Consider the following 27,218-nt stretch of genomic DNA (forward strand, 5'->3'; position numbering starts at 1 on the left):
ACCCCCCACCACTCCAGCAACCCTCATTCTGTTTCCTGAGATAAGAATTCCTCATATCAGTGAGGTCATATGATACATGTCTTTCTCTGACTGACTTATTTCGCTCAGCATAACACCCTCCAGCTCCATCCACGTCGTTGCAAATGAATTTTGCTTTCTCTTAATTGACTTAGTTTACCGACTTATTTTTACTGGTTTTTTTTTCTTTCTGTTTCTTTTACTTCCCTGCCCTTTGCTCTCTTCTTTGTTTTCTTTCATTCTAATGGCTTGAAATCTTTACGTTCTAATTCTGTCTTTCTAATCCTCTGAGGCACACATACTAGAATTTATATTTTCCTACACTGTGTAGCATTGCTCAGTACCTATCCCCTTCTCCTGAGCAAAACAAGAACCTTATCATAGTTTCCCTTCCCTCTGCCATCTTCTCTTCTCCTTCATTACCTCCCAAAATTGGGGCCATCCAGGATTTTCACTCCATATTGTTATTAAGAGTTTTACATGATGCAACAACAGTTATGTCGGCTTAACCATAAAGGTGGACCATTTTCTTTGGTCACCATTGTTTCTTTGATCTTATGTCATTCTTTTTGTTAAATTCTTTATTTTACAAGATTGTCTTTTCGATTAAATCATTCATTCTTCTAAAAGACATTTTTGAGTGTTCCTATACAGGTGGATGGTTACATAGGTAATAACTCTTCTGAGTTCTTGAAGGCTTTATTTTCTCCCAACAAATCTGGCTGTGTTGAGATTTTAGGTTCAAAATAATTTTCACTCAGAATTTTAAAAACATTGTCCCTAGCATCTAGTGTTGCTGATGAGGGGTCCAATGCCAATATTAATTTTTGTTCCTTTTCAGATAACTTGTTTTTATCTTCCAGAAAGCTTCAGGATTTTTCTTTTTCATTGTTCTCAGACTCAACCTCTTTGTGTCTGGATGTGAGTTTGTTTTCATTTTCCTGCCTGGCTCTCAGTGAGCCCTTTAGGGACTCCATATTGTTATTAACAGTTAAACATTACACTTCAATAATTATGTGAGCTTAACTAAAAGGTGGACCAGTTTCTTTGGTCACCATTGTCTTGGGTGTTGGGAGAATCCCTAGAGTCAGTATTCCAGCTCTCTAATACCCTATCTATCCAGTTTGTAAATTCTGAAAATATTTTCTCATCTAGTACTTCTAGTTGATGTTTTCAATTAAATTTTTATTTGAAATAATTTGTAGATTCACATGGATTGTAAGAAGTAATACACAGAGATCCAATTTTCCTTTACCCAGTTTTCCATAATGGCGACATCTTGCAAAAGAATAGTACGATATTACAACTAGGATGTTGACACTGATACAGTCAAGATATAGAATAGTTCCATCACCAAAAGAATCCTTCATGTTGCCCTTTTATAGCACACATACTCCCACCCTAACTCCTTCCCTAATCCCTTGGCAACCAACCACTCATCTGTTTCCCATTTCGATAATTTTGTCATTTCAAGAATGTTATATAAATGAAACCATATACTATGTAGCCTTTGGAATTGGTTTTTTCACTCAGCATGATTCTTTGGAGATTCATCCAGGCTGCTGTGTATACCAGTAGTTTGTTCCTTTTTATTAAAAAGTAGTATTCCGTGGATGGATGTACCACAGTCACCCATTGAAGGACATCTGGGTTATTTCTAGGTTTGGGCTATAATAATATAATAAATATAATAATAAAGCACCTAGAAACATTCTTGTATAGGTTTTGTGTGAATGTAAGTTTTCATTTCTTTGGGATAAATATCCTGGAGTGCAATTGCTGGGTTCTATAATAGTTATGTATTTATTTTTTTAAAGAAACTGGCAAATTGGGAGTTCCTGGGTGGCTCAGGTGGTTAAGCGTCTGCCTTCCTCTCAGGTCATGGTCCCAGGGTCCTGGGATCAAGCCCCGCATTGGGCTCCCTGCTCAGCAGGGAGCCTGCTTCTCCCTCTCCCTCTGCTCCTCCACCTGCTTGTGCTCTCTCTCTCTCATTCTCAAATAAATAAATAAAATCTTAAAAAAAAAAAAAGAAATGGGCAAATTGTTTTCCAGAGAAGCTGCACCATTTTACATTTCCACTAGCAATGTATGAATGATCCAGTTTCTTTGCATGCTTGCCAGTAATTGGTAACATCACTTTTTAATTATAGCCATTCTGATAAGTATGTAGTGATATTAATTTGCATTTCCCCAAGGCTAGTGATGTTGGAAATCTTTTCATGTGTTTATTTGCCATCTATATATTCTCTCTTTTTTTATTATTATTGGGTTATGTTAATCACCATACATTACATCATTAGTTTTTGATGTAGTGATCCATGATTCATTGTTTGAGCATAACACCCAGTGCTCCATGCAGAACGTGCCCTCTTTAATACCCATCACCAGGCTAACTCATCCTCCCACCCCCCTCCCCTCTAGAACCCTCAGTTTGTTTTTCAGAGTCCATAGTCTCTCATGATTCGTCTCCCCCTCCGATTTCCGCCCCCCTTCATGCTTCCCCTCCTGCTATCTTCTTTTTTTTTTTTTTAACATATAATGTATTATTTGTTTCAGAGGTACAGATCTGTGATTCAACAGTCTTACACAATTCACAGCGCTCACCATAGCACATACCCTCCCCAATGTCTATCACCCAGCCACCCCATCCCTCCCACCGCCCCCCACTCCAGCAACCCTCAGTTTGTTTCCTGAGATTAAGAATTCCTCATATCAGTGAGGCGCCATCTATATATTCTCTTTAGTGAAATGTCTCTTCCTATCTTTTGCTCATTTTCTAATTGTAATGTTTGATTTTTAACTGTTCAGTGTCATGGGTTTTTTATATATCCTACCTACTAGTCCTTTGATGATTATGTTGTTTGTGAATATTTTCTCCCATTCTGTAGCTTGTGTCTTCATTCTCTTTAACAGGGACTTTTGCAGAGTAGAAGTTTTAATTTTGATGAAATCCATTTATGAATTTTTCTTTTTATGGATCAAGGTTTTTGGTATAAATCTAAGAACCCTTTGCCTTGTCTTCAATTCTGAAGATATTTTATGTTGTTTTTTTTTTAAGTTTTTTATGGGTTTAAATTTTATATTTTGAATTCCATCTTGAGAGATCTTGAGTTGATTTTGTATAAGGTGTGAGACTTAGGTCAAGGTTTTCTGTTTTGTTTGCCTATGGATGTCCAGTTTTTCCAGCACCGTTTGTTAAAATGCCCGTCTTTCTTCCATTGAGTTGCTTTTGCACTTTTGTCAAAAATCGATAGGAGCTTATTTCTGGGTTCTCTGTCGGTCTGTCCATCTGTGTGTCTGTCCCTCTGCCAGTGTGGCATGTCTTGATTATTGTAGCAATATAAAAGTTGTGAAACAGGGTAAACTGATTGCTCTCACATTTTCTTTTTTCAAAATAATTTTAGCTGTTCTAGTTCTTTTGCCTTTCCATTCAACTTTTACCATTATCTTGTCAATATCTACAGAAAAATCTTGCTGGGCTTTTGGTAGGAATTGTGTTAAACCTATATATCAGTTGGGATAATTGACATCTTTACTCCGTGGAGTCTTTTAGCTCATCCACTGTGTCTCTCCATTCGTTTAAATCTTAGATTTCTTTGTCAGCATTGTGTAGCTTTCACTATACAAGTACTGTACGTGTTTGCTTAGATTTACACCTAAGTGTTTCACTGTATTTTAAGCAATGATAAAGAGCATTGTATTTTGAATTTTGATGTCCATGTGTTCATCATTAACATATAGAAATGTAATTGTTTTTTGTATGTTGATCTTGTATCCTGCAATCTTTCTGAACTGGCTGATTTGTTCTAAGAGAGATTCCTTGAGATTTTATACTTGATAATGTCATCTGCAGATAGGGGTAGTTTTATTTCTTCTTTCTGATCTACATGCCTTTTATCTTTTCTTGCCTTATTGCCCTGGCTAGAACTTAAAACCTAGAGTAGACATCCTTATCTTGTTCCTGATCTTCAAGGGAAAGCAGTAAGACTTTCACCATTTCACCATTATGTATAATGTTACCTACAGGTTTTTGTAGATGCTCTTTAGGAAGTTGACAATGTTCCCTTCTATTTCTAGTTTTTGGAGAATTTTTAAAAAATGAATGGGTATTGAATTTTGTCACTGCTTTTTTCCTCAGTGAGTGATGTAATTATGTGATTTTTCTTCTTTAGCTTGTTAATATGGGGTTAGGTTGGTTGATTTTTGAATATTGATCCAGCCTAGAATCTGTGGAATAAACCCTACTTGGTAATGGTGTTTTCTTTTTATATGTTATTGAAATCTCTTTGCCATTATTTTGTTGAGGATTTTTGTGGATACATTCATGAGGAGTTTGGGTCGATTATTTTCTTTCTGTCTTTCTTTTTTCCTGTACTGTCTTTGTCTAGTTTTTGATCAGGGTAATACTAGCTTCAGTAAATGAAATGGGAAGTGGTCCCTCATCTTGTATGTTCTGAAAGTGATTGTGTAGAATTGGTGTTAATTCTTTAAACTTTTAGTAGAATCCTCCAGTGAAATCATACAAACCTGGAGATCTTTGGGAGAAACTTTTTTTTTGAATTACAAATTCTATTTCTTGAAAAGTATTCGAGCTATTCAAATTATCCATTTCATAGTGGGTGAGTTGTAGCAGTTGGTATTTTTTGAGGAAGTGGTCCATTTTGCCTGAGTTGTCAAATTTATGTGTGTGGAGTTGTTTGTAGTATTATCTTACATACACTTTTGATGTTTGTATAGTCTGTGGTAATATTCTCTGTTTCATTCCTGATACTGGTAATTTGTGTCTTCTCTTTTTTTTTTTTCTTTGTCATTCTTACTAGAAGTTTATCAATTTTGTTGATCTTTTCATAAAACCAGCTCTTTGTTACATTATTTTTTCCAGTGTTTTTCATTTTCAGTGTCATTGTCTTATGCTCTTATCTATATTATTTCCTTCCTTCCTCTTGTTTTGGGATTGCTTAGCTTTTCTTTTTCCAGGATCTTGAAGTGGATGCTTAGGTTATTGATTTGAGACTTTTCCTCTTTTCTAGCATAAACAATAGTGCTATAAATTTCCCTCTCACAGTAGTTTAGGTGTGTCTCCCATATTTTGATATGTTGTCTTTTCATTTTTGTTAAATTTCATGTATTTTTTTTTCCTTGAGACTCCTTCTTGGACCCATAGATTATTTAGAAGTATTTTATTTTGTTTCCAACTGTTTGGAGATTTTTCTGTTATCTTTCTGTTACTGATTACTAGTTTGATTCCTTTGTGGTTGAGAACACATTCTCTGTGAGTTCAGTTCTTTTAAATTTGTTGAGGTTTGTTTTATGATACAGGATCTAATCTATTTTGGTATAAGTTCTGTTGGCACTTGAAAAGAATGTTTATTCTCCTGTTGTTGGTTGGACTGTTCTAAAAACATTGATGATGGGGCGCCTGGGTGGCTCAGTTGGTTAAGCATCTGCCTTCAGCTCAGGTCATGATCCCAGTGTCCTGGGATCGAGCCCTGCATCAGGTTCCTTGCTCAGCCAGGAGTCTGCTTCTCCTTCTCCCTCTGCCCATCCCCCACCCCACTCATGCTCAAGCCCTCTCTCTCAAATAAATGAATAAAATCTTCAAAAAAACACACACACAAAAATGTTGATGAGAACATTTGTTGAGTTGTTGAGTTCTTCCACATACTTACTGATTATCTGTCTAGTTGTTCTATTAATTTCTGAGAGAAGAGTATTGAAGTCTTCAACTATAATTGTGGCTTTGTGTATTTCTCCAAGTTCTACCAGTTTTTGTTCACATATTTTGCAGCTCTGTTGTTTGGTGCTTATACATTTAGATTACTATATCTTCTTGGTGAATTGGCCCTTTTATCATTATAAAATATCTCTTTCTGTCTATGGTAATTTCCTTTGCTCTCTAGTCTGTCTCATATTAATATAGCTACATCTGTTTTCATTTGATTAAGTTTTTATATTAGTGATATATTTTTTCTATCCTTTACTCTCATCCTGCCTATATTGTTATATTTGAAATGAGTTTCTTGTAGACAGCATATATTTGGGCCATGTTTTTAATTTTTTTTATTTTTTTAAGATTTTATTTATTTATTTAACACAGAGAGAGACAGCGAGAGAGGGAACACAAGCAGGGGGAGTGGAGAGGGAGAAGCAGGCCTCCCGCTGAGCAGGGAGCCCAATGAGGGGCTTCATCCCAGGACCCTGGTATCATGACCTGAGCCGAAGGCAGCTGCTTCACAACTGAGCCATCTAGGCACCCCGGGCCATGTTTTTTAATCCACCCTGCCAATCTCTGCCTTCTAATTACTATATTTAGACCATTTACACTTATTGTAATTATTAATATATTAGGATTGAAGTTTGCTATTTTATCTTTTGTTTTCTGTTTGTTCTCTCTGTTTTTAGTTTCTTTTCTTTTTCTTACCTTCCTATACGTTATTTGAATACTTTTTAGAATCTATTTTGTTTATCTATAGCCTTTTCCTTTTTTGAGAGAGAGAGCACGGGCAGTGGGGAGGGGCAAGGGAGAGATAGAAAGAATCCCAAGCAGGCTCCACACTCAGTTGGAGCTTCCACTGAGTGTGGAGCCCAACATGGGGCTCAGTCTCACAACCCTGAGATCATGACCTGAGCCAAAATCAAGAGTTTGACGCTCAACCAACTGAGCCACCAGGCACCCCTATCTATGGCCTTTTTTTAGTGATTGCTCTTGGTATTACATTATATATACACATCACAGTCTTTGGGTGTTATCATTTTACCCACTTGAGTGAGGTATGGAAACCTTATCTCTCTTACATCCTATTACCCTCTCCTGTTTGTAATTGTCTTAAATATATCTCTACATACATTCAGAACCACATCAGACAGTATTATAATTTTTGCTCCAATCATTAAACATTATTTAGAAAACTTGAAAGAAGGAAAGCCTATTGTAGCTGAAGGTTTGTGTGTCTTGTCAAATTTGGATAGAATTTGGCCATTATATCTTCTAGCACTTTTTCAGCCCTGCCCTCTTTCTCCTCTCCTTCTGGGACTCCAAGGACATGAACGTTAGACCTTTTGTTATAGTTCCAGAAGTCTCTCACACTCTGTTCATTTTTATTGAGTTTTGTTTGCTGTTATTATTTTGTTTTATTTTTTAGTCTGTTTTCTCTCTGTTGTCAGACTGGGCAATTTCAGTTATTCTGTCTTCCATTTCACTCTTTCTTTCTTCTGTCCACTGCATTCTGTTGTGAAATTCATTCATTTAGTTTATTTTGATTATTGTATTTTCAATTCTAAAATTTCTACTTGTTTCCTATATATATCTTCTATTTCTTTGCTGAGACTTTGTTTCTTTGTTGAGGTTTTATATTTTTTCATTTGTTTCAAGCATATTTGTAATTGCTCAGAGAAACATTTGTATCATCGCTGCTTTAAAATCTTTATCAAATAAATCTGATGTCCCTGTTACCTCAGTGGTTGGCATCTATTGATTGTCTTGTATCATTCCATTTGAGGTCTTGCTAGTTCTTTTTATGATGTGTGACTCTCAGTTGAAACCTGTATATATTTGTATTATATTATGATGCTCTGGATCTTATTTAAACCTTCTGTTTCAGATGGCTTTCTCGGACACTGCTAGGTGGGGGAAGGGGACTCCACTGCTTCATTGTTGCCAGGTGTAGGTAGACATCCAAGTCTGCTCATTCACCCACTGTTGGCATCTAAGAGTGGAAGGGCTTTTCTCACCAGTGCTGAGCAGGGTGGGAGTTCCAGCTCCTCATGTGGCCTCCATTGAGGGGTCACCTTCTTACTGTGGTTGATGATGAAAACCCTAACTCACCACCAGGCCTCCTGAAATGACTCCAGCGGGGAGGGAGAGAGACACCTTTTCACTGACAGGTAGGGTGGAAGACCAAGCTTCCCCACAGGACCTTCACTGACACCATGGGGGTGAGCCTCTTTTCTGGTTGGCAGGGGGAAAGCCCTGCTTTTGTTCATCTGGGACGGGTGCTGGAGTTCCTCATTATAGCCTGACAAGGGTGAAAGTCTAGGCTCCCACTTGGTCTTTGCTGCTGTGGGTTGGGGTAATGCCACAATCTTTTCTGTTGTGTTTGGCTAGAGTGGTGATTGTGTAAAAAGTTTCTGTCTTGCTGTGTCTCTCTTTGTTGGTGCTCTGGCTAGAGGGAACAGGCTTTGGAGGACTTTTTGGGGGGTCTGCTCCCATTGGTACTTCTAGGTTACCAGCATCTCCATTTCCAAGTCCAGCATATGTGAGACAAAAAGAATCCCGGGGAATTCACCACCATGTTGTTCCTTAGGTCCCAAGATCCCAAGGTAGTCTGCCTTTTTCTCTTTACCTTTCAGAGTCTTACGTTTGTTTCTTAGCAGAAAGAATGGGGAGAAGTGCTTCTAGTTGCCTTTTTTTTTAAGATGCAATATTTTCTTACATCATGTGAAGGATATTAGCGATACTTACTTTGAAGTTTTCTTCACATTTGCTTCATTAACCATATCTCCTTGGGTTCTTCTTATTATTGTCGTTTTGTTTTGCTTTTTAATTTGGTGGTGGTTCTCTTTCTTGACATTGGTTTTCCTCCTACTTGCTGATTACTGGTTATCGACTCGCGTTTGTGCCCACAGGTTGTGGTGGTTGTCAGGCCTGATGGCAGCGGTCTGTCTCTGATGTGGGAGGGGAGGGACCGGCTGCTGGATAGTGTCACTTCTGGCAGGGTGGTGGGGGGACTCCCTCTGCCAAGGGAGGCACTGTCCCACCTCTCTGGCCGCAGGGCACCACGTTGCGTTGCATTAGTATCTGAATAAAGCCTGCTGCGACTCCCTGCTCTCAGCCTGGAGGGGGCAGCTAACCTGCTTCTTCCTTAGCTCCTCCCACCAGGCCTGCTCAGGGGCTCCTCCTGTCCTGACACACCAGGCCTTGGGATGTCAGGCACTTCTGGAATTGCTCCTGCTGGCTGATCCTATCTGCTTGATGTCTGTCCACCATTCCTCGAAAGATCTCCTTTTCTGATCTTGTTTTCCAGAGCTGTTCCTGATTTGCTTTTTTTCTTCTCTTTTTCATGTTATTTATGACGATTTGGGCCCCGGGGAGAGGGAGATGGAGCACTCAGTTTTCCATCATGGTTCAATCTCCTTAGTGTTTTTCTTGCATCTCGTGCTCAGAACGATCCTGAGTTGGAATTTTTACACCCGTTTCATACCTGGGGAAAGCGATAATCAAGAGTTCGCCTACCACACCTAGGCTCACACAGCTGCTAGGAGGCAGAGCCCAGATGTGAACTCAGGCCTGCTGACTTGAAGCCTGGCTTGTCCCTTGCAGTGGTGTCTCTCTAGTGCTGGGACATAGCGGGGACCAGATGAGGACAGCTGCCACCAAGCCCTGTGAGCAGAAACAGAAGCAAAAAGGAAGGTTCCATGGTGTGCATGTGTATTCTTTTCCTCGACCAAATTCATATTCTTTCCAAACATAATTCTGGCCTTGTTTCTCTTTCTTAGCCTAAAATATAATAAACGAGGCTTTTCAACCTTCAAACGATAATGGCAATAACATTGGAGGGCAGAGACAAAGGATAGTGGCCATGATTCCTAGCCTCTCTTCTCACTTAACCTTTTGTTGTGTGCCCAACTCAGCCCATTGAGAGTAATGCTATCATTTGCTGGGGGCCCCAGGTGAGTTCGCACAGACTTCTCCCCTTTCCAAACCAGTGTTACAATTGGACCGACCCTCGTGGTTCTTAGACACCCTTCAGCAACAGGCATCAGGAAACTGAAAAATAGAAGTTTATTACTGACAACCTGGAAATGACAGAACACAGCTGGGGTCACAGAGCAAGGTCATAGGTACAGAGAGAGAGAGAGAGAGAGAGAGAGAGAGAGTGGGTGCCCAGGTGGTGTGTTTGGGGGCGGGGGCTCTGTTTTCATTAGGGGTTGAGGGTTGGGACCTAGGGTTTCATGGGCTCACTCTATCAGTGAATTTAAAGTGCTGGGAAGAGAAAAGACAAGTGGCCCAGATGGTCCCTTATCAAAATCAACCAAGATCTTTAAAACAAAGGTGCCTCGGTGGGGGGAGGTGGCCTGGCCCTTTATCTACTGTGGCTCCCAATTTGTTTGTTTGAGATAGATAGTCTTTGAAGTGGATGCCTCTTTGAAATGGATGCCTCAAGCAATTAAAAGCTTGCATTACAGGCACTTGCATTACAAAAAAAAACTCCAACCAAACCAATGAACAACAACGAAAAAAAATCTGTCAGAGCTTTACAATACACTTTTCTTTACTTTTTCTTTTTTTCTATTTAAATCCAATTAGCCAACATATAGCACATCATTAATTTCTAATGTAGTGTTTGTTCAATGACTCATCAGTTGCGTATAAAACCCAGGGCTCACCACTTTAAAAAAAAAAAAAAGTCAGCCCCATGCAGCCTTTCCGTCTTTCTTGTTCAGGGTAACGCTCTGACCGTCTTAGTCCTTCTGCTTCCCGTTGGCATCGGTGGTGGGCAGCTCTCCGACTTGGCTGCCGGCAGCAACAGCAGCTCACCTACAAGCTTCGCTCCATGGGATGGAGCCTTTCCTCCGGTCCTCAGAGGCCCCTCCCATACCGTGGGCTGAGGGTCCGAGCCTGGCCTGAGCTTCAGCCACAGATCTTAATGGCTTGGCGGGGGCGGGGCCTGGGGGGGAACTCCCAGCATCCTGTGGGGCAGGTGAGTGAAGCCCCGCCCCATTAGCTCTCGGAGGTGCTTCGCTTTGGGCAAGCTTCCCACCCGTGCTGATGCTTAACGAGATTCAGGCGTTTTCCTGAGGCCCGACGAGTGTCACCTGGGACACAGCGTGTTTGGTACAGCCCATCGTGCTTCCAGAAGTGGAGAAGCACCCCTGACCTGAGAGGCAGGTCCCAAGGCTGCTCCGGAGCGGGCAGCAGGGGCGAGCAGGGCAGCTGGAAGCTGCGAGGACTCTCCACTTCCTCGGGCCTGGCAGATACTTAGAAAAGCGCCCCTGCTCGGGCCTCCAGAAGTCCGCGCATCTTTTCAGCCTGTGTTTACTCTGGTTCTGGGAAGGAAAAGTAAAAGAGCAACTGCCAAATTTCCTTTGGTGTTTTTGTTCCATATTTTGATTGGGGAGCTGAATCATGTTTTTCCTTTCATAAGCATGAAAATGTTAAGTACATAACAGCTAAATTAATCCGGGCTCATAAATTAGTTAATTAGGTTAATTCAGAGTCACAGAATTCTCAGTCTCATTAGCGTTTCCATTAGGCAGTTTAGGCTTGTGAGCCTGTTAAGAGGACAGTTTAAGCTACAGATTAGTCTTCAAAGGCTCCAAGTAGATACTCAACTGCAGTAGGATTTAAAATGCGTTGGGGCGGTGTGGGGGGATTTAGTGAATGTGGGCAGCTACTACTTAGGAGCTGTGCTCTCAGGGAGCTGGGGATCCCCCCCTCCCTACTCCTCACCCCCATATTAGCATCAAAGGCCCCCACCTGCTGGGTCTGAGCATCCATAGGTTAAGCAGGAGCCACGGGAAGGAGGAGATGGACAAGAACCGGCCATCGCTGCCTCACCCCTGTGTCTCCTAGACGGCCATGCCCTCCCAAGCCCCCCTCCTGCAGCCCGCCCCCCCAGGACAGATAAGACTGGTTCTCGAACACCCTGGGGTGCACCGTCTGGGCTCCTGAGATTGCCCTCGCAAAGGCTGAATGAGAAGTAGCTGCTTCCGAGGGCATGTGAGAGAGATAGACAGGGAGGGGGCACACTCAAGTCTAAGTGACAGGCTGAGCCTCAGGCGGCCTTTGTTCATGGCAGCGTGAATGTCTTACTTCTACCATCTTCAGAGGTCAGTTCAGGGCGTGTGCTCCCTTACTCTATCACAGGTGCACATCCCACCAGGGTCCCTTGCTGTCTGTCCCCATTTGCCGAGTGGATACATGGGTGCCCCATCTGGCTCAGAAGCATGTTGTCATGTCCAGCGCCAGCAGCTCTCCCTGAAACTCTTTGTGCTTTCGGGTGATCCACTGCTATTCTCTGGCCCCTGTTCCCTGGGCTGGAAACCAAGAAAGCCCGTCTAGATTTCAAATCTCAAGAGAGGGACTGAGGCTCTTCTAGTTTTTACCATTCTTTGAAAAATCAACAGAAGCTGATTATGAAAGAGTGACCTGTTTTAAGCTATAGCTTTCATTATTATTCAGGCCTGGTGAGGCCAACAGATCAGGAGGCAATGGCCATCGAACAGAGTTGGTGACTCACAGTTCCCAAGAGGAGAGAGTACTCTAAGCCATGGAGGCCAGGAGGGCAAGCACCAGGGTTGGTCAGGAGTCAGAGGGAGCAAGGGAAGTCTTGGGCTGAAGCCGTTCTGGTTTCTGCCGGGAAGAGTGGGCATGGAAGAGTAAGCGTGGTTCGTTTGAATAACTTCAGTGGGCTCTGGGGCTGAGGGGCTGTCCTTAGTTGTCTGGTTTCTGGTTATGGGGTAATTAGGGCAGGTGGAGGGTGGCCCAGAGCACCGAAAGCTCCATAACGGAGATGGTTGGAGGTGTGGTCTCTAGATTGATTAGTTTGTACATGGAAGACATGCCTCCTGGGAGAGTTCTTTACTATTTTGAGGAATTGGCCAGCCCTGGGGCGTGAGGGTGAGCAGTCCCTCCAGAATCAACAAGGCCCCAAGAGGTCAAAGCATCAGAATCACAGAAAATAAAAGACGTGGTTAATGCAAGCCCCTCGCTGCCATGGGCCTCCTCTCATTGACCCTGGGTGCTATGGTAGGACATGCCCAGGGGTTTAGTGGTTTGCCACTGGTATATAGCTGCATTTCCACTTTGGAAGGAGATGGCCTGGCTCCATCAGGAGATCAAGAACAGAGCACGAGACCAAGAGAGACTTGGCTTGGTCGTCAACCAGTGGTCTTTAAGCATTTCATGTCACAATGGCGAACGTAGATGTGCTTGACACCTCAGCAGACCACAGCTCCCTGGGGTTCATAGAACAAGGCTGTCATGCGTGGGCACATTTAGAGATTGGAGAGCCCTGTTACGGTCTTAGGCAATAAGTGGAGTTGACAGAAACCTTTTAGATTTGTAACATTTCTAAACAACTGTTGAAACCTCACTTGGCCCAGAATGGCTGCTGGTAGAACAGAATGTCCTGTAGTCTTAGTGGATAAAAACAAAAAAAACAAACAAAAAAACAAAAAACAACAACAAACCCCCCCCCCCCAAAACCGATTCCCTATGGATTTACTAAAATAAACTCAGGTTTAATGAGCAAAGTTTGTTGGGGAGGCCTATTTGTCACACTCAGGAAGCTACAATCTAGTTTTACTTTCCGCTGTTCATTGCTCTTACATTGCCATTCATTTGCTGAAGGCAAAATACATTACTTTTCAATAAACAAAAGTGGGCCCAGCGTGTCCCGCTCCCCCACCTTCCTCCAGATGTTAACAACCTGGGCTGATAACTGACTTCTTGTATTGGGGTGTGTGTGTGTGTGTATTCGTTCTTCTCCTTCCTTCCCCTCCCCCCCCTTTATTTTTAGCTCACCGACAGAAATTTACTTTCACTCCATTCTGGAGGCTACAAGTCCAAGATCAACATGTTGGCAGGTTGGGTTTCTTTGGAGGTGTCTCTCCTTGGCTTACAGATGGCTGCTTCTCGCTGTGTCCTCATGTGGTCATCACTTGGTCCGTGTGTTGTCTGGGTCTGAATTTCCTCTTATAAGGATACCAGTCATCTTGGATTCGGGCCCACCCAGCTGGCCTCATTTTCCCGTAAATACCTCTTGAAAGACCTTATCTCCAAATCCAGTCACACTGACCTTGCCATGCCTTTTAACATGGAGCTTCCTCACAAAGTTCAGAGGGAATGCTGTGTCTCAGGCTGCTTTACAGGGTCAACGGCAGGTCCATGGGCCTGTAATTTGGAAAGTTGCACTATAAATTAGTAGCGGGGGGAGAGGAGGAAGGACAGGTCACTCTGAAAAAAGGGCTGCTGGTTATTGACACTGGACCAAGAGACGTGTAAAATCATCCTGAATTTCAGCAAGTTCTCCAGGGCATGTAAAATATTATTGGGTCCAGGCAGTTTTATAGACACACCTAAGTGGGGTTTGCTCCTGGACGCAGCTTCTGTGCAAACCAGAGCTGCCTGCTGGGGGATTGAGCCCCCAGAGCACTCTGAGCTGTTCCCCCAGACACAAACTCGTCTGCTCCTGAGAAGCACCATCTTCCTTCTCCTCCGCGCTTCTCTCACAGACTGGTCCTCATAATGGACAGTCGGGCACGTGTTTGTCCTGCCACCGTGAGCGTGCCAACCACCCGGAGCTCATTTGCCAAACCAATGCCTGGCCCCAATTTTTTTTTCTGTACCTGGGTCTTTCTTTTTTCATCAGAGAAATGATGATTGTTTTTCTTCGATTTGGCGTTTCCAGAGAACCATTCACGTTTAAAGCTAATATTGGAACAGCAGGTTTCCACTGAAAATATTTACCTTTTCTTTGTTGGCAACTTGTCAGTGTTGGGGGAAAATAGATGCTTCATTAAAATCTAAGTATGTTATACTTTCTTCCTCACACATAAGTCGCTGTTCTTCCGAGATGAAAAGCATCATGAGAGGTGTTGAGAAATTATTCTGGTTGTCTGTTTTTACATATTTTTGATGTCTTCTAGCATCTCTTTCTTCTTGTTCAAAAGTAGGCACTGAGCACTGACCAATGCATAGTATTGTTGAATCCCTATATGGGACACCTGAAGCAAATATAATACTATATGCTCATTATACTGAAAAAAAATTTTTTTTTAAAGTAGGCATTCCCACACCTATAACTTGCATGGAGAGGTCTAGAATATCAGGTTACATTTCAGCACTAGAACATCAGAATTGATTTTGGGTGCCTGTGTGGCTGGCAGGGACTTCTCCTGCCCTGGCAAGCCCATTGTGGAATATAAGGGTACATAGAACAAAGCCACCATTTCTCCAACAGCACCAGGTACTATGGCCTCAACATATATTTAATCCTCTCAACTACTCTGCCAGGTAAATATTGTGGAAGACGAGGCCTCAGAGAATTTGAGATCCTGGCCCAAGGTTAGACAGAGCTGAGATCCCACCCCAGGCCTCTGTGACCCCGGTTCCATTTCCCCCTGCTGTGAGTTGCTCTTCATTTTGCCAGAGGCCACACCTTTTGCCACATCCTGTGGCCAACGTCCTGTGCTGGTTATGGCCCCTCTCTTTGGGCTGATGGCTGAGCGAGCACCCGGGCCCAGTGTCTCTGACATAGAGGGAAGCCCTGGGCTCACAGACCAGTGACTGGAGAGAGATAACATTTCAGATCACCCTGATTCTCCTTGCCCAGCCAGAAATCAGAAAAGAGGAGGTGCGCTGAGCTGATGGGACAGCCCCACCGTTGAAAGGGAGAAAGGCCCCCACAAGAGATGCCAATAAACTCCGACAAGTTTGACCCCCATTATAACTCCTTTGATCTTCAAAGGGAAGTTGTTGTTACTCTATTTAAATTAAGGATCTCTGTCTATCAAAAGGCACCATCAACAAAGTGAGAAGACAAGGCATCAACTGGGAGAAGATATTTATAATGTGTATAACCAACAGAGGATTAATTCCCGGTACCAGCAAAACTTAGCCATATATAGTTTAAGCAAGCATGCAATTGTATTAACCCACTAGTTTTTAAAAGGCAATGAAAGGAAACATCCAAAATTCTGAGCAGTTTCCTCTTTGAGGGGCAGGGCATGGGTAGAGACCCCAGTGGGTCATGTTTATATTTGCATTGAATGGATGGAGGGTTCATGGGTGTCAATTATTTTTTTAGGCTTTATCACTAACATATATGTAACATATGATCCTTCATACATATTAAAGAGTATATGTTTTTAAAATAAAGGTAAAAAGGGATTAGTTACTGTTAACAACCCCTGGAAATTGTTGTCTTTATTCCTGTGTTTACAGATGGGGAAACTGAGGCTCAGTGGGTTCCCACTAGCCACTAACATGCACATTGGGTCCTTACTGCCAGGCACTTTACCTGAATCACCTTTTTTAGTTTTTCTGGCACCTCTGTAGATAAAATAACTTTCATCATTGCGACCCACAGGAAATGGAGGCCTGGTTGACATGAGGTAAACTCCCAGAGCCACTGGTCACTGGTCACGGCAGGGCTGTCACCTGTGGCATGCTCCATCACCCTCCTGCCGGCTTCAAGGCACAGTGTGGGTGAGAGTTTTGTTCCACGGGCCTCTCCTTGGGAGTAGTGATGAGGGGTCCACATCCAATTGCCATGTGGCGCCATCTTAGTGCCTAAACAGGGGCCATCCTAAGCCAGGCAGTTGAGGTCTTATCTGTGTCAGCCGGGGCCACCGTCACAAAATTCCACGGACTGGGAGCTTAAGCAACAGACAGTTACTTCTCACAGTTCTGGAGGCTGAAAGTCCAAGATCAAGGTACCTGCCCATTCTGTTCCCCTGTGAGGGCCCACTTTGTGGCTCACAAATGGCTACCTTCTCTGTGTCCTCACCTGGTGGAGACAGAGATGCAAGCTCTCTGCCGACTCTTCTTATAATAGGCACTAAGCCCATCATGGGGGCCCCACCCTCATGACTTCATCTAAACCTAATTACCTCCTAAAATTCCTACCTTCATCACGCTGGGGGTTGGTGCTTCAACATGTGAATTTGGGGGCTGGGGGGACACAAACATTTAGTCCATCACAGGTAATAAAGAGAGGAAGGGAAATAGGTGGGGACCCGGAAGGTAGAACAGAGTGTTGAAGTTAAAATTTATTTCTACTTCTCATTTTTAAGGCCTTGCAGCCATAAAGAAATAGTTCTTCTAACGACTCCAGCACCTTCTCTCACCGCCTGTGCCTGTTTGGCTGACACTCCCGAGGGGCTCTCAGCACTGTCATTGAACTCCTGATGTCTCCCAGACCTCAGTCTTACTGTTGTTTGGCTATAAATTTCTCTGACACGGATTTGGAGTACAGTTTCCAGACTTTTGGAACAGGAGTTTCCAGTTTGCTTGTAGCGTCCCACCCAAGTGGAGGGCCAACCTGGCGCACCTTCGAGCAGCTCCCCCTCCTCCTACAGCCACGACTGTCCTACTCAGCCTCCCAGGGACCCTGCCCAGGGCCTCTGACCTTTTCTCTCTCAGCTCACAACAGGGCAGATGTTAAGGAGAACACTTCAGGGCAACCTGAACTCTCAAATCCGGGCAGCATGAATTGATAGGGTAGAAGAGTTTACTGCATTTCAGTCATCTTCACATGCTCTGTCAGTAGGAAGTCGCTCACCCTGACAAATCATAAAGTGCTTTTAGTTGTTTGTCTACAACTCATGTGTTACTGGGTGAGAGATTGGGTATCATTTGAAATTATGTGTTCGGGATCTCTGCCTCTCAAACCATTCATCACAAGTGACAGCAGAGCATCTCCACAATTACAGTGTAATTTACATAAAACATCTGTCCCTGAGCACCTGGGGAGGGTGTCCCCTCAAAGAGTCTCCTTCCCATGGTTCTTCCTGCCTGAGCCCCGTACCATCTCTTTTCACCCTGGGGATAAGTCACTGTTCTGTCTTTTAAAATCATTTGTTTTCAGAGTTTCTATTCTTGGCATACCCGCCGTATGTGGACGCAGATTCTGGGATGTGGCATGAATAGATCCAGCCCAGGCTGGGAGAGCTGGGGGCCTCTCTGCTCGGTGAGGGGAACCTCAGGGAGAGTGCTGCCTGGGCTGGGGTGCACGGGAGGGGAAGCTGCAACCATTTACAATCGTGTCTTAGAAGAGTCTTTAATGGTGCAGGGAAATGTTCTGTATGAAGTTCTGTAGTAAAAAAAAGAACTTGGAGAGAAAGTGCGTGCTGGGGCCAAAGAAAAGTACTGGAAGAAAATAACCAAAATATTATCACTAGTTATTTCTCTATTTTCCAAACTTTCTGCAAAGAGCATATGTGATGCTTCTAATCAGAAAAAGTCCTCTTTTCTGTTATGTTTTAAATAGCTCAAGATTTAAAATTCATTGGCACGGCCACCGCACACATGGGGCTGGGCCTGGTGGAGGAGGAGCTCCTGGGGGCCTCGGAACGGGGTGGCTGTGGGGACTGAGCAGTCACCTAGAGCGCTGGTCTGGGGTCGGCTGGTCCAGGTTTACTGAGTCTCCAAGAGGTCCAATTTTACGTATCTGCTAGTGTCCAGGCAGGATGTGCTGGTGGCTGTCATTACCCCTGCTTCCCAGTTAGTGCCAGCATCGCTGAGACCCCCTCTCTGGGTGAGGCCTGGGGACACCATACCTACTAGATGCGGAGTGTGATCAGTAATGGAGACAAAGCTTGGGCCTGGGGTGTGCGGGAACCCCCGGCCAAGAACATAGGCACTGGGAGAGGCTTGTGGCTCCCTCCCTCTCCTTCTGGGGTGGTCTTGAGGAAGGGGTAGTTCCCACCACCTAAAGATCCCTCTGGGACACACAAAACCTGAACACACACTGAGATATAAGAAGCCTGCTCCTTGAGAGACTACGGTGTGGCCCTCTGTCGTCCAGGTTAAAAACTCCTAGTTACAAATCAGAGATGGGAGTGATTTTTTTTTTTTTTAAAGAGAAATAAGAGAGAGAAATAAACTGTTGACAGCAGGGAAAGTGGAGCTCTATTATAGAAATAATCATCGTAATCATTCTATTATGTTCCACTTTTCTTTTTTTTTTTTTATGTTCCACTTTTCAATACCAGAGTGACTGCGTGCTACCAAGGAAACAGTTTACACCAGTTTACATCCTATCTTTTCCAAATGGTTCCATTTCCTTTGTTGCTGTCCCATGCTGGGGACACCACAGCGTGGCCCCAGATGTCATTTGAATTCCTTCACATCAGCACAGGATGGGGAAAGAGGTTTTCCAGAATGAGGCTGGAACATTCCTGAGCTGGGGGCGGGGGTGGGGGGGTGGAGGGCTCTCCGGCTGCACCCCAGGGTCACAGTCTGTGCGGCCCCGAAAAGTGCCGAGCGGGCGTGCACGGGGCCTCGTTGTGTGCTTTCAGGCATCCGCATGCTGGACGGCGACGTGACGGATGTGGTTGAAGCCAAGTCACTGGGCATCAGACCCAACTACATCGACATTTACAGCGCCAGCTGGGGACCAGATGATGACGGGAAGACGGTGGACGGGCCTGGCCGGCTGGCTAAGCAGGCCTTCGAGTATGGCATTAAAAAGGTGTGAGTCTTCCAGGGCTACGGTGCATCTCGCCAGGGTGGGGAGGGAATAGTAAAAAAAAAAAAAAAAAAAAAATTAGCAATTAAAAATTAGAGTGACACAAGCCAGAGCCCCCAAAATGGGGCCAGGAAGGCCCTGCCGTGCCACGACCAGTGTGAGGGAGAAGGCATTTCAAGGCTCAGGGGAGTGGCTCTCTACCAACCAGAGCAGAAGGATTTCACCTTGTCATAGAGAGGCTATTCTAGCAGGTGCCCGCTGGTCACCCACCAGGCCCAGGACTCTGTGCCTAGAAGCCTGACAGCTCCCAGCTGAGAGGTGTGGGCAGGTGGGCCCTAGGGGTCTTAGTCTGACTACCTGGCTTGTTACTTGTGGAGGTGGAAGGGGGTGTCCTGGGCCTCAGTCCCCCTGCCCACAGAAACACCCAGCCATGGAGTTTCCCGTGTCCATCACGGAGTGTGCACTCATCCAGCACCCCCACCCCCACCACCAAACAGGAAGTCTTGGCCTTGTTGCCCTCCCTGCCAGCACACAGCCTAACATATTTAGGATTTCTTGGGTAGAGCCTCACGAGGGACTAAACAGAGCAAACATCCAAGCACAGGTTCTCTGCTGACCGGCTGAGGGGAAGCACAGGAGACTTGCAGGCTTGTTCTCCACCGGCCAGGAAGCCCACCCACAGTCACTCTGGGATCATTAGTCCTGGATCCTTGGGAGTCAAACATGCAAGGGAGGGGGGGCGGCGGAGAGGGACCTGGAGATGACCCAGTTCTTATAAGCCAGCTGGTGAGGCAGATTTCTGGGCAAGGACAGCTTCTTGGAGCAGACAGATGGAGCTGCGGTCAGTGTCCGGGTGGCCCTGGGTGGCCCAAGGCCCAGCCCAGAGTACAAGGTATGGCCTGGTGATGCTGGTGGGGGGGTGGGCAGGAAGTCCAAGCATCCCTGGGCCAGCATTTGTACTTCCGACTTCTCCTATGGGAGGCAGGACAATAGGGCTGCAAAGGCAGGGGTGGTTCCGGTCCCTTTTATTATTTATGCTTTAGAACGTTTTTTAAAAGTCCTTATTTTATTATAACCTATGTGCCATGATTAAAATGTGATTAATAAGTAGTTAATGAACAAATAAAATATTATCAGAGGATCCTATTAAAAGCAGCCTTTCTGGGGCGCCTGGGTGGCTCAGTCGTTAAGCGTCTGCCTTCAGCTCAGGTCATGATCCCAGGGTCCTGGGATCGAGCCCCACATCGGGCTCTCTGCTCAGCGGGGAGCCTGCTTCTCCCTCTCCCACTCCCCCTGCTTGTGTTCCCTCTCTCACTGTGTTTCTCTCTGTCAAATAAATAAATAAAATCTTTAAAAAAAAAAAAAAAGCAGCCTTTCTTTGTTTCCCCCCATCCCCCCCCCACCAGTCCTGCCCCATAGAGGACCAATTTTTTTTTTTTTTTAAACTCTGTTCCCTTTTTTCTTTCTTCTAAATAATAGGATTTGACTGCTTTTTTGGATAAATTGAGTTTGGTCATTTTCTATGACTTTTTTATGGGGTTTGAGTATTTATCTCTTAGCATGTCCCCAACCTTGGCATTTGACCTCATGGTCATGCTTGGGACACCACCCAACTGCCTTTGTCCCCCGTGACTCGAAGAAAATGCAGAGGCTGCTTCTGTCAGGTTGCTGAGCCCCTGAGCTGTGCTAGGTGCTGGTCCAGGGATGCTGGAAGGTTCAGGTGTGACCAAGGCAGCTGCTGCCTCCAAGGGGCTGCGAAGTAAAACTGTCTTATCTTCCCAGTGCTCGGCTCCTACCACCCACTAGATCACATGGATCTCACTCTTGATGACAAGCGGGACATCCTAAAAGTTAAGCTTTAATTTAAGCTGTCAATTAGAAATCGCATCTTCTGTGTGGAAGATACTGCTTGGAACGGTGTTAATCCTTAATGTGTCCTTCTCTGAGATGATTTCGAAAGATCTGAGTTCTCAGGACAGGGCCCCCCCATTTCCTGGAGAGGTCAATGATTGTTTTCAAATGATTGTTGGGTGTCGCAACTTCACTTAGCTTTGCGTCGACTGAACCTGTGCGGGGCTTTGGAAAGTCGGGAGCTGCAGAGAGGGGCTCTTTGCATTCTGGAGTCTGAGCAGCACTGGCTTTACTAGGGCTGTCAGGGGAGTGAAGAAGGTGCAGAGGGGACCGTGTGGCTCCCCGTCATTCTTGTCACAGTTTCTTGAAATACTGAGGTCATTCCATTTTTTCCCCAGTCATTCTGAAGTAAAATATGTCATATAGGGATCCTTAAATCGTAGCTGTGTGAAGTTGTCACTGAAAATCCTCCTCGAAATTTGATGATCTCAAACCAGACCACGTTTCCCCCCCCATCTGTTTTTCCTCCTCGATGCCCCATTTGTCAGCTACAGTCTTTTTCTGTCAAGTCTCTGACTTCATCTCTGGTAGATGATGTGGTTTTGTGGTAGGAGACTTCGGAGGCCATCGTCTGGCACAGAGATGTGCCTGATGTCGGTCTTTAGGAAGCCTTACCCCTCGCGTGGCTTGTCATCCCAAAGGGGAGAGGCAACATCACTGAGGCTGGAAACACTGGCCTTGTCCAGATGCCAGGCATTTGCAAGCCCTCGGGCACGGTGCTTTGGAGTTCACAGATGAACCCTTCACCCAGGCGAGGGGCTGAAATACGTTTGGATCAGGTTGAGGTTGTGACTTTCCTGAACAGAAACACCAGTTCACGGCTAGGGTAGAACTATTCCCTAGAGCTTCTGTCCTATGGCTTCCAAGACATGGGAAGTGAAAATATAATCCTCAGAGACAGCTAAAACATCTCGTCACACCTCAGATCTGGGTGTTTCCTCCACCTCATTCTTTGCAGGAGGGAGAGAGGTGTTTGATGCCTTGACAAACCTGGGAGACTGGATTAGTCTAGGAATAACTACGCAGCGTAAGGTGGGAGATGGGGGCCTTTGGCATTTTAGGCCCTTGTTCCTCAAAGTGGGGTCCAGAAGCAGCCATGCGGGCATCACCTGGGAGCTCATTAGAAATGCAGAATCTCGGGGCACCCCCAGACCTACCGAGTCTGAGTCTGCCATGTAACAAGACCCCCATGGGGTGACCTGTGTGCACACTCACGTATGAAGAGTACTCTCTGGGGACATTCTCTGTGCTGCTGGAACAATAAGGTTCTAGGCTCCACTTTGCAAAATGACAGCCTTTCATAAATAATTTAGAGTGGGGTGGGGAGCGTCTTAGAGATGATTCTCATGCACTAAAGATAGGCTCCGTTGGGTTAAATACCTTTCCATTTTGATTTAAGTTTCTTTGAACTAGCCTCCAATTAATCTCTCCCTGTAGGTAATTATATGCACAGACACACCCATTTCTACAGTACTTGGTGCCTTTTTTCCAGAAGGTTGACCTTTTGGCTAAATGTGAGTAACCTTTCTGTGGAGCTCTTAGCCATGCGGACAGGTCCACCTGGGAGACGTGGAAAGCAGTGTGAGTAAGGCAGCTTTGAGCAGCGGGACTGGGTAACCACGAGGGACCTCCCGGGGGCTCCATTGAGAGCCTCAGGTTAGAAACTGGAGGAAAGGTCAAAGTCATGACAAATGGGCACAAAAGGGCCAGGAACTGTTGTCCACTTGGGCTACAGAGTGGAGAGTCATGGGGCTTTCCGAGCAGGTGGGTCCGCTCAGCGGACTTGAACTTCGGGTGAGTGTAACACATCCAGTCAGCAGAAAGGCTTCCATTGGACTCTATGGGGATCACAGAATTTTGTTGCAAGTTTTCTTTAAATTGGCCAGTTGTTGAGCATAAGTATCAATTTCTTCCCACATGTTTGGAAAGGAGGGTCCTTGACACGGACACCAAAGTAACCAATCCTGTGGGTCTGGTTTCATGGAGATGGGTGTTGGCGCCGTTCTCTCGGGCTGGCTGTGCATCACCAGCAGGTCCAGCCACTCGGACAGAATGGGTCAGGTCCGTCTTGGGTTAGTTAATCTTAAACTAGTGTTTGGGACTGGGGCGAGCACTTGGTTGGGTCAGAAATCCTTGATTCTGTGGGTGTGGGATGAAACAGAGCTGCAGGAACCGACCCTGATGGCCACTGTCTTTCAAAGACTTGCTTTCACATGTATGTTCTGAAAAATAAAGACCTACATACAGGTGAAGCTGCTGGCTTTGACTGGCGTTGACCACCTGACTACTTTATTTTTTTTTAATATTTTATTTATATATTTGAATGAGAGAGAGAGAGCATGGGCAGAGGGAGAAACAGACTCCCCGCTGAGCAGGGAGCCTGATGTGGGGCTCCATCCCAGGACCCCGGGATCATGACCTGAGCTGAAGGCAGATGCTTAACCAACTGAGGCACCTTGGTGCCCTACCTGACTACTTTAATGTGTACCCGTGGGCAACTCATAGGATGGCCCCAAGCGGCTATGGATTCTGGACCATGACCCATTTACCTGTTGAGTCTTCACCCAGAATTCATGGTCCCACCCCCTCTTTTCAAAACCTTGCTCTCCAGGACATGTGCTTCTTCCACTGGGTTTTCAGGAAAATTCGCCCTCTGCCCCCCACAGGACCAGCTCTTTCATTCCCCACAGCTTTCGATCTCGAAAAATTAATGTTATAAGTTCAGCCATCAACTTTCATCTCAGTCATACTTGTGGCACCGCTTGTCTTTGCAATGCTAGGTCGTCAGGATGGAAATTACAGGCATGGCTCTGGAGTAGAACAGCTCATACGAGGGCCCTTGATTTTCCCCTGAAGAGCAGAGAGGGCTTTCTGGGCCATCGTCCCAGTGCAGTCCTGTGATTCTGCCGTTGTAAGGCTCTCGCCAGAGGCAAAAGTGCTCTATTAAAATGAAACAAGAGCCCACAGAACCATGTGGCATCCCTATGGTCTGAACACATCCTTCTCAGACCCTTGGAAGGGACATTCCGAAGGAAGGACTCCAGGCCGGCGTGAGACCCCGCCCGCCCACGAGGCTCTGGCTGCCGGGGCTGACGCCTTGTTCTCCTTCTTCCCCTCTAGGGCCGGCAAGGCCTGGGTTCCATTTTCGTCTGGGCCTCTGGGAATGGCGGGAGAGAGGGGGACCACTGCTCCTGTGACGGTTACACCAACAGCATCTACACCATCTCCGTGAGCAGCACCACCGAGAACGGTTACAAGCCGTGGTACCTGGAGGAGTGTGCGTCCACCCTGGCCACGACCTACAGCAGTGGCGCGTTTTATGATCGGAAAATCGTGAGTTCTCTTGGCCAGGTGGAGAGCCTAGGACGCACGCCTTCGGCCCTTTGGGGGCAAGTTTCTTTCCCTCTTCACAAAAAGAGGAGCCAGGTTGAGACCAGTCTGTACTGGGTCCCAGGGTACTGACTTTACCCATCGGTGAACTGGTTGTGCCTTGAGGGAAACCCCAGTCCCTTGGCAACCACCCTCAGAGCCTGCCTTTCTAATTTTTGCACAAAATACCAATTAAAACCCTCTCTTGGCTTTAGGGATCTAAAAATAGCATTTAAGAATGGGGTACCTTCTCAGCACCATGCCTCCTTTTAGCTCTCTAAATTTCTGTGGTCACATTGCTGGGGATCCAACTGACCGGTTCAGCTTCAATGTGCCAAATAGAGTAAGAGAAAATCTTAGTTTTATACTGAAACCTTTTAGAGATCCAAGTGTTCTTCCAGGCGGTTCTTTCCCCCCCAACAAAACGACTTTCCCTGGACACTTCGAATTGAGCAGTGGTTTCTGTCTGTCCCATTCACTTCAATGAACACCAGCGTGATTTATCCTTTTAAAAAGGGACTGTTTTCTTTCAGCATATGGGTGGAATTTGTGCTTTCTTCCTTCCCCACAGGCTTTCCTACTTTAAGAAAAGTAAAGAGGGGGAGGATTTTGAGCCGAAATTAATGCAGAATTCAAATGCACAGTCATCAAGTTGGTTTTTAGATGTTTAAAAAAATGAGACCGTGGAGCTGGCCAGACATGGTTTAATTTTAAAGGATGCTCACTAGCATCTTTTTATTTCTCCTGCTGCTGAGCCACATCTCTAGAAATTATTTGTAAATTTATTTTTTACATTCTTCAGCGGGAGCATGCAGGCTCCCTGCTCCCCGCTTTTCCCCGCACCTGCTGAAAGGTCAGCCACACGGCTGCTGGGCCACCAGCCTGGCAATGGCCCGGGCTAGTAAACAGAGGTCTTAATTTGTTTTCCTTTTCTACCGAAGCACGCGCCCCTGGGACAGGCAGCCGAGATTCTGAATGGTATCCTGTTCATTTAGGAATCTAGCTCATTTGAACACAGGCTTGCTGGAGTCTTGTTAAACAGGCCTGCTGGCTGGAGGCGTTCAAGGCGGAGGTCTTGTCATTGAACGCTTTGTACCAGAGGCTTCCTGCTGGGACTCCTATGTCTCCCATCACTGGGATCAGGGCTTGCTGCTTTATTTGCTTAGTTAATCACACTGCGTATGCACACACCTTAGCTACAAAATGCCTTAATTCTTTTCTTTTCTTTCTTTCTTTTTCTTTCTTTCTTTCCTTCCTTCCTTCCTTCCCTTCCTTCCCATCCTTCCCTTGCTTCCCTTCCTTCCTTCCTTCTTTCTTTCTTTCTTTCTTTTTTTTCTCTTTCTTTCTCTCTTCTCTTCTCTTCTCTTCTCTTCTCTTCTCTTCTCTTCTCTTCTCTTCTCTTCTCTTCTCTTCTCCGAGCAATAACATACGGGTCAGAAGGGTGCAGTTAAGAGGAGGGTAAAAGAGAAAATCACTTAGTGTACTTCCTGGGCTAGGCTTCTCCTCTGAGAGTATGGATGGCATTTTTGCTGGGGTTTTTGTTTTTGTTGTTGTGGTGGTGGTTGTTTTCAGTTCAACTAGAGCCAAGCTTTTGCTCTGAGTCCTCCAGGAGAACCTGCAAGGGGATGGACTTCTCTGGATGGTTGGCAGCTTGTAGGCTGTGCGGTTCAGGCAGGTGTCAGCTGGAAATCAAGGCTCTGTCCCATCCCGTACTCTCTGTTCCTCTCTGTCCAGCGAATGCCGAGCCGTGTTCGCCTGGAGGGAGGGATTGCTCGGTGCTGACATATGACTTTTAATAAAAGGAGTAACGCCCGGCAGAGCATCGCTCACCCATTCATTCCTTGGCTTTCTTTCATTTGCTGACCTGGAGCAGAGTTCCACGCATGACGTTTGGTCTCAGGAAGCAGGGACTGCCCACCTTGGTTGAGCCATCCCCTCCCTGCAGAGGAGGGGGGCCCTCTGCTCACTCCCCAGTTCTCAGAGGCTGGAAAGCCAGCCATGGGCCTCCCCTGCTCTTGGGAGCGTGGCCGCCTGCCCAGACACCCTCAGTGTCCCTCACTGGCCACCATTTACTGAATGTAAGTATGTTTCAGGCGCCAGCTATGACTTTCACCAGAAAGAAGCCTGTGAGGGACGCATCATTAGGCCCATTTGCAGATGAGGATCCTGGGGTCAGAGGTTGCATCCTTGTCTGGACTTCCCTGCCCTCAGCTGCCCTTCCTAACAGCAGGATGCCTCCGGAGGGGTAGGGGAGGAGGAGGCTGGTCTCTGCCAGGAACCTGCATGTGCATGAGACAGGCTGGATCCTGTCTCCTGGGTGATTGTCAGCCGGAATGTGATGAAGGAAGATGCTCCGTTGGGGAGGGGATCTGGATTGTTATGACTGCGGAAATTCATCCTCTAGGGTTATACAGATCAGCTCCTAGAGCCTTGCTGTTGGTGTGGCTATCAGTTTCCTATTGCTCTCGTAACAAATTATCCCTAACTCAGCAGCCTAAAACAGCACAGAATTATTATCTCAGAGTTCAGGAGGTCAGCAGGGCAACAGCCTCGACTGCGTCTCTGTTCTGAGCCTCCTGAGGCTGAAATCCGTGTGCCGGCGGGCCTGTGTTCCTTTCTAGAGGCTCTAGTGGAGAATTCATTCTGTGCTCATTCAGGTCGTTGGCAGATTTTAGCTCCTTGTGGTTATAGGACTGAGCTCTGGTTTCCTTGTGGGCTGTCTGCGCA

The 27,218-nt window shown here is 45.6% G+C and overlaps 1 protein-coding gene across 3 annotated transcripts in view; it reads left to right on the top strand.

The window, feature by feature from the left end:
• PCSK6 (proprotein convertase subtilisin/kexin type 6) overlaps positions 1–27,218 on the top strand; it is a 167,102-nt gene that overhangs the window by 62,762 nt on the left and 77,122 nt on the right. For all 3 annotated transcript variants that reach the window (XM_081831543.1, XM_081831544.1, XM_081831545.1), the window contains 2 exons: positions 19,042–19,214; positions 24,243–24,455. In XM_081831543.1, the coding sequence (XP_081687669.1) occupies positions 19,042–19,214; positions 24,243–24,455 (386 nt within the window). The remainder of the gene's footprint in view (positions 1–19,041; positions 19,215–24,242; positions 24,456–27,218) is intronic.

The sequence above is a fragment of the Leptonychotes weddellii genome, chromosome 9 (genome assembly GCF_054177405.1).
Source record: "Leptonychotes weddellii isolate Sample4059 chromosome 9, ASM5417740v2, whole genome shotgun sequence".
NCBI lineage: Eukaryota > Metazoa > Chordata > Mammalia > Carnivora > Phocidae > Leptonychotes > Leptonychotes weddellii.